At 34.7% G+C, this 12466-nt stretch overlaps 1 protein-coding gene across 2 annotated transcripts in view; it reads right to left on the reverse strand.

The window, feature by feature from the left end:
* creb5b (cAMP responsive element binding protein 5b) overlaps positions 1-12466 on the reverse strand; it is a 367885-nt gene that overhangs the window by 221260 nt on the left and 134159 nt on the right. For both annotated transcript variants that reach the window (XM_039736762.1, XM_039736764.1), the window contains one exon: positions 8803-8957. In XM_039736762.1, the coding sequence (XP_039592696.1) occupies positions 8803-8957 (155 nt within the window). The remainder of the gene's footprint in view (positions 1-8802; positions 8958-12466) is intronic.

Consider the following 12466-nt stretch of genomic DNA (forward strand, 5'->3'; position numbering starts at 1 on the left):
CTATCTATCTATACTCTTAAGAATTACACAGGGCAGAGGATGTGCACCCACCCACCTGTGCTTGTTGCCACACTATCTTTCATAAGAAAACACCGCCAATACCTTATCATAGCCATATAGCTGGCATATGACTCCTATTAATCTTTGTTTAAGTGAAAAAGTCTTGCCCTCCATTGATGAGGAGTTTTACTTGCATGTTATTATGCGGCGGCATTTGCTGCACACAAGTCGTTCGTAGTGAGGTGCATGCAAGCCTCAAAAAAAGTCTTTTGTTTATATGTGTCTAATATACAGTATAGTCACATACACGCGCATCAGAGGCCGTCAAAGGGCTTAAATGATTGTACTTCTACTCTGGGCCAGGGGGTGGCAATGTGTACTGACTTTCTCTCTCTTCCCTCTTCTCCAGACCCTTCAAAGAAGAATCAGACAGACATCATTTCCGATTCCAGCTATACAGAACACATCTTACTGGCTGCTTTCTATAAAAGCCTGACAATTCTCAATGCTTATTCAGTTATTGTTTGGACTTAGTCCTTAATTACTACTCTGTTCGTCAGTTACAGCAGATTTGTACCAAGTATATGGAATGGCTACCCCAGATCAAATGTATGTGTATGTATGTTTGTGAATTTAACGATTTCCCATTTATTTTGCTTGGTTTCCATGCTCTGGCATGAGAACATCATAATTCAAACAGTGCCACAGGGTATATTTTGTAGATATTTAGTAAAGCTGAGCTATGTTTATGAATTTAAACTTTCTAAATTTTGCAACATAAGAATCCTTCTCGGACTCTTTCAAAGCAGTTTTTAAATAAGACGGTTCAGTTCTCGATACTGGAAAATAATAAAGTGCCATTAATTCATTCTCCTAGTTATCCAGTACAAGGTATGTCTAAACTGAATGTTGTTAATAGGAAAAAATACCATCAACAAAATAAAATGCCACTAACATAGAATATATGTTGTAGATAATTTACTAATTTCAAGTTTCTTCATAATTCATAGACTGATGTCATGCTGTTCTAAGAGTTCAATTACAACCCGGAACCAGTATCACCTTAACAGACTCAAAATTTCCCATTTTGAACTTAGCTTTGTTTTACTCCTGCCTCACAAACTAATTAATTCAGTATACGCCATTCAATGAGAAAAAAACAAAGATGCTTCTGTCTTACCCCTAATCTAACTAGCAGACCATAGGTGGGCTGTATTACTTACAAACTATTCTCACCTCTGTGGAATCATTTATAGAGGTAGAAAATGACTGGGCTCCACTTGTAGTCTGAACCAGCTAGCCCTTCAGCTGTTAGCGCTTTAGCTGTCAGTTTAAAAAAAAACAACAACAAAGTGACTGGGTTAATAAATTACTGTACCTAATAATTATTAAAATTGTGGATTTATACATTACTGTACCTAATAATTATTAAAATTGATAATTAGATGATTTTATTAAAGGTAATGAAGTACCTATAGGCGTGTTTGGTTGCTTTGAAACCTTGTTTAATGTTATGTCAGATATTCTGTCAACTAAACTACTTTTACTATTCAACACAATGTGCATTTTCAAGCTATTGTAAAATGAAAACATGTCAGTACAAGTCAAGAGAGTATTCTTAAATATATCTGAATTTAAAATTTAATACCTTGTGAATGCCTATTATTTTCAGTAGCTGGGTACTCTGTAACTGTTTATGTTGTGTCAATGAGGTCAAATATATCCTCTTAAATAATGACTTACATGTTTTTAAGTAATGGTCATTGTTGCAGAATTAACAGTTATTGTTTGGGTAAGAATACAAGCAAATGTAAATTCTGCACATAATGATTCCTTTTTACCCCTCAGCTGAAAGACACATAATATAGTTGTCTATTTTTACACAGCTGGTCCATTTAAAACAAAACTTACAGTGCTTCTCCTGCAAGAAGCTGAAAACAGAAAACAAACTGCTGGAAAAGACTTCTATTTTATTTGTGTTTATTTTTGTAACCCTCCCACCAAACAATGGTATGTGAACATTGTATTGCAGAATTATATGCTGTACAATCCTTCTTTATTCTTCCTAAAACAAGTTGTTGTGCTGTTTAGAAGGTACAGAGATGAGTCCAGCAGTATTGCCATTTGTTAATTGCTGCAATTTAAATTCTTAAGATTTATATATAAAAAGTTAAAATAAAGTGAGAGAAAATAGGAAATCATCATATGAAAAGCATATTACTTAAATCAAAGTGTAGAGACTGACATTCTGTGTCAACCTGCCACATTAAATTTAAGTCTCTGATGACTATTTGATATATTATTATTTTTTATAATTACTTTTGAGAAATTTATAGACCACTATTAACAGGTTTATAGCAAATATTTCAGTTCTGAATAGAAATGGATCATTCATTACTAAGTGACTCACTTGCGGCCTTACAGTTCCAAAAAACTGGGAACATAGCTGTTTGCATATTCTCACAACATCTGCATAAGTTTTTTCTTTCTGATTCTCCACCAGTATCACACATATTAGAGTGTTAGGTTCAGAGATAACTTTAAACTAACCCAGACTGGATGGATGAGGATAAATGTGCGCTATAATGAATTGATTTCCTGTCTAGGGTGGATTTCTCTTTTGCGCCAGTCCCTGTTAGGATAAGCTTCTGTTCTCTATTGCATAAAATTGCATTAATCATGAGTGAAGGGCAGAATGGTGGCATGCCCGGTTCATCTCTGTGTGAAGTGTGTATGTTCTAGGGTTGTCAAAACCAGTATCACAATGTATTTGAATATAATTTAAATCAAATAAGAAAATAATATTTTATGAAGGCAAATGGTAACATTCAATTGTAAAACAACTTTTTTTTAACTTGAACTAATTCCGTCCAGACATGCTATGTTGCAATACTTTATTTTGTATCTGTTTTGCACGTCACTTTCACAGTCAACATTTTTATAATTTTTAACTGTTTGCTTGTATTTTCATTTATAAAACAGAAAGAGTTTTCTACCGCATTGCTCTGCTTTATGATTAAGGAGTGTACAAACAACAGACTTTAAACACTTCTCCAGCGTAGCAAAAGTATCATTTTGTTCCTGATCTTGTTCCTTTCCACTCTTTGAACCTGAGAGCACTAATTTGTTGCTGTTTTATATTAAAATTGTTTACCGTTCATTGTGGCAAACAAAAGGTGGTTTACTTTCTTATTAAACATAATGGGAAACAACAGCCATATTTTTTATTTTACTTTTATTACTGTAACGGCTTTAAAATTGCCATTTCAAAGAGTATTTTTATTGTCAGGAAAGCACACTTAGCTTCTCAGCCAGAACATGGCTTTTGGAGGCTGCTTTCTTGACACATAGTTCCTAGAACAAAGGCATAGTGGAATATAGGTACTGTACAAAGATTACTCATATTATATGTTTGATAAACAGGTAAAGGGGAAAAAGAATCCTATTCAGTTTACAGTGATCAATGGACACTCAGTACAGCACCTGACCAGCGCCCTCCTTAACCAACTTATGAAATTAGGCTGCTCCACACAATTTATCTACTTTCCACAAGCTTTTTTTTTTTTTAAGACCGACACTATTTGTTATGTTAAAAAATTTTCTGTGAATTTGTTTTTACTTAGTAGCAGAATTTTTAAGTTGCTGTTAATGTAAATGTTTGCCAAATACAAAATATGAGAGATAAAAATGTAAAAATCAGTACAATGTAGCATTTAGTACATTCAGTAGATCCATTTCTGATACATGAATAGACTCACAGGGCCTCAACTTTTATAAAACATAAAGTGGGTCAATGATTTTCTAAGTTTTGTACTCAAGGACTACATAGCAGAGTAGAGGGCTGGAGTAAGGGGCAGGGTACAGGGGATTAAAATAACACATACATTTAACATAATAATAAGCGATTTTGAGTGAGGTTCACATATGCATTACAGTTTATGTGAAATGTTCTGGTTACTCTTATCTTTTTGATCCTGTCACTTTCACGGAACAAAATTTCTTGAAGGGCTCTATTTTCCAAGGCTGAGTCAGTGCATGAGTCACAAGTGCTACATACTTTGCATACACACTTTAAGAAAAAAAACAAAAATATTAATAATAAAGAAGCATGCAAAGGCACATTAAGTAGAAGCATACTTAAAGTAGCACAAAGTTTTTATCCTATATCGGAATATATTAAAATATTTCTTATGTAGTTATTTTTAATATGAGCATCCAACCATCCATCCATTGCCCAACCTGCTATATCCTAACTACAGGGTCATGGGGTTCTGCTGGAGCCAATCCCAGCCAACACAGGGCGCAAAACAGGAAACAAACCCCGAGCAGAGGGCCAGCCCACCACAATAATAGGAGCATTTGATCCCTAATTTGTGTATAATTTGACAGCCCTAGCATGTTTTCTCCTTATGATCCTGTGTTGTCCACTAGGTACTATGGATTTCCCAAAAATGTGTATGTATTACATAAAATTGCAATTTCAAAATATCTGAATGTGGGCATTGACCTTGTAATGGCTCTGTGCTATGTCCAGGATTGAGCTCTACCTTTTTGTCAATGCTTGCAGGATAGGCTTTTACTTCCATGACTCTGAACTAGTTCAAGTAGGTTTGGGAATAACTAAAAAAATAAAAACAGATTACTATTACTGGTAGCTCTTATATAGGTTAAATGAGAAGATTGAGGAATATGCTTTTCTGTAATATCTTACAACTTCAGGCTGGTAGTTCAAAAATAATAAATATGTGAAACAGTTATTTATATAATTTCCTTTGGATTATTCATAGATGCTATCCCATTTGGACCTACAGGATGCACAGAATACCCTAGTAATGAATAAATAGCAAAAGTCCTAAAAATAAGCAAGCCAGTTAATCGTAAGGTAAACATAAAAATGGTAACCCATACACTGAAGGTTAATAGGTTAATCTAACAGAATATATTGGAACTGGCTGAGAAAATTGAAGCACATAAAGAAAAAACACACAAACATAAAGAGACCATGCCCACAGTTAGGCAGCAGTGGTCCTCAACACACCATCAAGTCACTCCAAATAAATGGCTTTACTATCTAAGGAGCATTCTCTGGTACCTTTGTTCAGGTACCTACTGTCAATTTAGATGTTCTTTATTGGTTCTTTTCTCAATTGTCTGCTCTCGCTGGCTTCTCTCCCAGAGGCACACACCTGCTTGCTTCTTTTACACGTGGGAATCTAAAAAATTAATTAATTACAAAAATCAAACACAAATTGAAGCAGAAGAATGCAAAACTACCTTCCCCCACATTTATTCATATACACAAACACACACACACATATATATATATATATATATATATACTGTATATATTTATATATATATATATATATATATATATATAGAGAGAGAGAGATACATTTATATATATATATATATAGATAGATATATATATATATATATATATATATATATATATATATATATATATATATATATATATATATATATATATATATATATATAGGCAACAGACTATGCATAAAGATGGAATACATGTTGATAGGGGTGACATGATAGTGTTCATTAAAACTGCCCTTTGTCTTCTAATCCATTGTTTTTCTCCTTACAGAAATGATCATTAGTATGAAGATAAGATAAGGACTCTTTTCACACATTGAGATACTATTACGAGGACACAGAATAAATACCACTAATGAGCATTTTTATAAATACAGATTATATGCAGAAAGCAAACAGAGTTGCTATTCAGGCAAGAACCAATTCTAGTTCCATGCTGGAGCTCCAACAAACATCTATTAGCCCTATGTCAAAGGGAAGGCTGGTACGAGATCAGTAAATGGCTCATGATGGGAATATCATGCTTCAGTGTCACCCTGAAGTCTTGGTTCTTCTCTTGTAAGTGAGACTTCAAAACATTACCAATGAAATGTCATTTCTGTTCTGTAAACTGAGTGAAACTAAATTTGATATATATGCGTGTGCCATGATTTTGGACTAGAATATGCAGTTTCACAAAATGAACGAATGAACACTTCCATGTGGGGTCATGTGCGTATGTCTGTCTGTATACATGAATTAATGATACACAGTGCATCAGGGCTTTTCTTCACGCCTAGAACTATATCAAAAAGTCTAAAAAATATTAATACAAGTAAGCAAAATATAACCTGCAAAGGCTGCATAATGTCATTGAGAATACACAGTACCCAAACACAAGCCCGACGTTGTCAAATTTACACACTGTCACACACGTGCGGATTAGGAGACAGTTCATAGGCTCAAATAAGCACATGTGTCTGCCAGACCATTTCTCCTGCAGTACAACCAATGAACAGTCAACCTAACACTACTTTTGATCCCCAGAAGACAACCTAACAATACTTCCTGTTCCAGTCCCAAGAACCCACCTACTCCTAATGTCATTTCCGGTCACAAGATGTCATTCTACCATTACATCACTTCCTGTTTTCAGATTATATATGACAACCATTTTTTTTTTCATTTCTGCAGTTCTGTTTTGGTCTCCTGTATGTAAAGACAAATTTTCACACCTGCATTTTCAAGTATACAGAGTGGATCCCCAACTCTTTCATGTGGTTTTATCTTTTTTCTTACAACTCCTTGGAGAGTGTTTTCCAAATGATATGTTTTCAATGGTCAAAAACTCCATTTGGATGGAAGAACAAAACAAACAAAAAAGATGTTTTTGAAATTCTTTTGTTTTAGTACAAACAAGATGTAATTCCATCCTAACCATATTTTGCAAATGAAGTTATTAGGCCTATAATTATCAAATAATATAGTGAAGTACACCATTTTACACCAAAGGAAGACTTGTGTGCACATTTACAAATTTAAAACAGTGAAAAAGGGGGTTTAAAAATGAAGGACTACATGTATTGCCCAAAATTGGAGCTGTAACTGGTTTCACATCCATTATCTAGGTGTACTCAGGATGGCTAGTTGCTCCTGACATTTTTTGTACACTTTCATTAGTCTTTGGCAGCCTTATAGCAATGAGACCTATCCTTATCATATCATCTTCCACCACTTCTTTGGCTTCTGTTCTGATCTTATTCTCTGAAGGTCCATCACAGAATACATCTTCTTCAAATCAGTGCTTCTTTTGCTCCATTCACCCAAAAGACGCCTGCCGATTTTTATTTTACTAACCAAGAAAATGATTACCTGCCCACCAATCTTAACATCCTACTCTGCATCATTTTGATGAACAGTCACTTATCTATTCTTATGTACGGATTCTCTGAGTTACCTTTTCAGCAAATGTTTTTTGTCTTATTTTAGCAAATTTTTCCATTGTTCAACCATTTTGTTTAGTTTTGTTCTAAAGGCCAGAGGTTTACAATTATATTTGACTTGAAGTTTGTTACTGATTACCTTAAAAATTTTTTGATATTAAAAATCCTGAGCCCTATTTTGTGCCTTTGCAGGCTAATAAGCGTGCCTTTTGAGTTTGGGATCAGGTCACTTGGGAGTCCTTGTCTCTCTTTTTTTTTTTTTTGCTTCATTCAGAATTTCAGGTTCAATACCAGTTTTCCATTTCAGAATAAATAAAAAAATAACTATTTATTTTAGGAAAATATTTTCATCAGGATGCTGCCTGAGTGGCTATTCGGCCATATAGCACTTAAACAATAAAATAACATAAAAGATGTTAAGTAATTAATATCAATACTGTCAATGGAACCATAGAAGGAGAGTATTGTAACCTTATGTGTAATCAAGCATACCAACATCTAAATGACACTTAATAGAATAATAAACTTTAACGATCCTTTTTAGTTAGTTACATGCAAGCACCCAAGAAAATCTACATTTAAATACCCAAACATACACAGTTACAGAAAAAGTTAACATGTATAATTTGCTTCATTACATCTGTACAGTTACATATATATTATCATATTTCTTATTACCGATTGAAGGTGACTCTAAAGGTTGAAACTGAACTTTTTTTCATAAAGACAGCTAAGAAGAAAAATCAGACAAAGCAGTAATATTAATTTTAAAAGAATATTTTTTGTACTTAAAGGTTAGTGAATGAAAGTAAAAGTTTATTCATTCTATAAATTTCACAGTTTTATAAACTTTTAAAGAATGGCTTTGATGGGAACTAAGGAGAAAATTTAAATGGTTCACCATTCAAGGGATTGCCAAAGGCAGGTCTGCTAGTCACACCCCATCAGTCAAACAACTGAAAAGGCTGATGCAACATGGGCACAACTGGGCGCTTTACCAAGTCAACTTAGTCAGTTACAAATCTAAGTAATTCAGATTTACTTTTACAATGTTTTTGTTCATTATTTTTGACAGGTATTGCCATTCACAGCCTGAAAGCATTATATATAATATGTATGAATGTATTATATATGTACAGCGTCTGTGAGTATATGTTAAGCATCTCTAATAATCGTCATCTTACCAATGTAATGAATGAAGCACAATTGAACCAATAAACAGCAATCAGCAGTAACTCAGCAATACGTGACAGTCATTCAAACACATGCAGATGCCTTTCTTTTCATTCACTGTTATCATACCACCTTTTGTATTCTTTCCTTTTACTTGATACATAGTGTTATCTAGGCTTTGGAGCCATAAACAGACATTCTGAATTGCCTAGTTAAATAACCCTGTTCTGGAATTAGAAAAACGTATTTTAAAAAATAGACTGAAAAACATATAAACCTGAACAATGCACAAAATTATAAAAGAGGAAAAAATAATTCTTCCTAATATCAGGTTCTTTAAGAAAAAGTAGCAGCAGACTGCTGAACTTACCCAATCTGTCGGTTGGTGGAAGGTGCTTGAGTGATTACTGAGCTGGACTGGGGTGATGGCATGGCTTGTTGAATCACTATGCCATCTTGGGTTGATAATCTTGAGTGGGGTGGCTGATGTGATGATGGTCCAACAGAAGTGTGCAATGAAATATTCTAAAAAAGTGAAAGGGTAAAAGGTGAGAAATACTACAACCTGTGCATTTATTACAAGGGAAGGGGTAGAAATAAGAAAAAACATAATGTCTGTTTCTATTACAGTGTTAAAAAAATAATAAGTACATAGCTTACTAGCAGGAGTTGAACAGGTTGAGTTTGACACTTGACAAATGCATTTTCTTGGAAACACTCTTTCAAAAAATGGAAAGATATAATCAGGAGAATTCTTTAAAAGCAAATTTAGGACTTCCTGCAATGAACTTCCATCCTGTCCTCTCTGGTAATCAGCCCATAAAGTCAGATTCTGACTTTTACTATTATAACTATTTGGTGCTAAAAGACTGTGTATATTTGATATTAATGTAAGAAATGTTTAATTTCTTTTTATTTGTCTATTTATTTTTATTGTTTATTTTATTTATGTAGTTATCTATTTTTTATAATTATAATTTTTTCACTTCTTATAAGCACTTTGAGCTACACACTTTGTATGCAAATATACTATAATAGCCATCCCCCGCGGGTTTGCCCACGTATTAGTGAAACAGGACAGTGAGGACTCCCGCCCACCTCTCTACTCCTGACATCACTCTTCCCCCTTCCCTTAGGCCTGCAGCCTCTGTCTCAGATTAGCACGAATATATCGCTTCTGCAAGCGAACTATGACTCTTAGTGCAATGAGAGAAGTCGCAAAATCAACCAGAAACTTCAAGCAAATTATAGAAAAAAAAAACGTCTAAATCCATTAATTAGATCTCTCGTTCACTAACTAAGCAGAGTTATGGTTATGCCCCGAAACATGGAGGCCTCCCCATCCTTCTTGCAGCCCGATGAGTCTCTCTCGGATTCGTACTAATAAATCGTTACCACAAGCAAACTATGATACTTAGCACAATGAGAAAGTCACAAAATCAACGGAATGTTCGAGCAAATTATAGAAAAATACCCAATCTAAATCTGTCAAGTAGTTCTCTTGTGAAAAGGGAACAGACATACAAACAGGTCTAAAAAACTATAAGAAATGTCGTCCTTGGACAACAAAATTTTTAAAACCGTTTCTTAGCAAGCACTTATGGGCCAAGGGTAACTTACATTTCAGATTTCAAGTCCCAAGTCCTCATGGTTCAGGAGATTTCGTGATGAGTGAGTCAGTGGTATCTCGCTTTTATTTATATACTAGCAAAATACCCACGCTTCGCAGCGGAGAAGTAGTGTGTTAAAGAAGTTATGAAAAAGAAAAGGAAACATTTTAAAAATAACGTAACATGATTGTCAATGTAATTGTTTTGTCACTGTTATGAGTGTTGCTGTCTCATATATATATATATATATATATATATATATATATATATATATATATATACACACACACACACAGACACACATATATATAAACATATATACATATATACATATAAACATATCTACATATACACATATATATATATATATATATATATATATATATATATATATATATATACTAGCAGAATACCCGCGTTTCGCAGCTTGAGAAGTAGTGTGTAAAAGCAGTTATGAAAAAGAAAAGGAAAAATTAAAAAAAACATAACATGATTGTTAATGTAATTGTTTTGTCATTGATATGAGTGTTGTTGTCATATCTATTCTTAACAAATGAAAAGAAAAAATATATATATATATTTATATAGCATATCTTTGCAAAACAAAAAGAAAGAAATAGAGCGTCACATACACGTCTTCTTTCCTCTGCCTATTAAGTAATAAATTAAATCGATTATAAATTATTAACACAAAGTAAATGAAAAAAAAAATATCGGGAAAGAAACAGAAACCAGAACTTACCCCCACAGCATCCACCGCGCTTCTAGCGTTAGAGCCAAAAACGTGGTACACGCAGGTTGTGAGGTGTGACGCTAATTAACGGTCGTGCTACAACAGATTATAGTGTTGTTATACTATAAACTATTTACAGGGATCAACAGTTTTGGGGACGTCCATAACAAAAAAAAATAAAATTATAGATAACATTTTACACTTTGCTATATGAGCAACTGTTGCTGGGGGTGCCAGAATCCAACAAGGAAGAAAAATGAAAAACATTATTTGTACAAAATCTTCATTTATTTAAAACGGATGACTTCCGCTCTCACGTGCAAGTCTGCGTGGATATTATGAACATCTGTTCCAAGTTCTATTTAAATTTTATATAGAAGGAATTTTTATTTAGTCGATAGAAATGTCTTTGCTAGGAATGTAAATTAAATGTAGGCATCTTTGCATATAGTTTTGACTATACAGCGCTTACATTATATATTCCGAAATATTCCAAGATCGTCTTTATATACAGTACTCAGGTTTTGGGAAGCGCTGATCAATGTACTCGGTGTACCAGGAAATCATGCATTGACACAAGTTCCCCTTTGCTTGGAATTGAAACTGTGATTAAATGCATAATTTTTTTTAATGCATTATGGAGCACATGCATCGAAGCTTCTCATCTGTGCGATTGTCAATGTAACCCTTTGTAAGTAGTGCCTGGAGGATTCAGTGTGGAGAAACTGTAGAGACAGCTTGTGTATTAACTTGTGGATTTTATTCCAGCGCTTGCTCCTTACTTTCTCACTTGCGCTATAACGCGTAATGCAAACCTCGCGGATACTCCGCTAACTTAAAAGCCTTGTGCAGCGCCTGTCAGTTGAAAATTGATGGTTTGCTTGCTTTTATCTGTCTCTCTCTGCTCCTAGCGGAACTGTCATCTCTGACTTGTCATGGAGCACGTTTAAGCTGATGTGTTTGCAGTCTGTGAATAAAAATCCTTCTTGTTTCTACGATCTCCTGTGTCTCTGTGCAAATCTGTGACCCAAGCGTGACAATATATTCCGACGCTGACTTTATATATTCAAGATTTGACTTTATATATTCCAGCGCTGACTTTATATATTCCGACGCTGACTTTATACATTTAAGTTTTGACTATCCAGCACTTATATTATATATTCCGAAATATTCCAACACCGTCTTTATATACTCAGGTTTTGGGAAGCGCTGATCAATGTAATCGGTGTACCAGGAAATCATGCATTGACACAAGTTCCCCTTTGCTTGGAATTGAAACTGTGATTAAATGCATTATTTTTTTTAATGCGTTATGGAGCACATGCATCGAAGCTTCTCATCTGTGCGATTGTCGAGGCGTGCGAGTTGCGCAGCAGCCTTACTTATGAATATGCTAAGCACATTCCTTCAGCCGCCGCCTCCCCACGGCGAGCGAGCTGCCTGCTATGGCGTATACAGTACTGTATAGGAAAGAAGGTTCTAGTTATGACCGTCAGGTTTTGGGAAGCGCTGATCTTACCGGAAATCCCACCAGGAGCCGCCATTTCCAGGAAGGACACACCACCTCGGTTCCGGCCCCAAGTGAGGTCACTTCGGTTCCGGCCCCAAGGGTGATGTCACTTCCAGTTCGGCCCAGAGGGCGACATCATTTCCGCCCTCTGAGCTATAAAGCTCACTGCCTTTGCTTA

The sequence above is a fragment of the Polypterus senegalus genome, chromosome 15, assembly GCF_016835505.1.
Source record: "Polypterus senegalus isolate Bchr_013 chromosome 15, ASM1683550v1, whole genome shotgun sequence".
NCBI lineage: Eukaryota > Metazoa > Chordata > Cladistia > Polypteriformes > Polypteridae > Polypterus > Polypterus senegalus.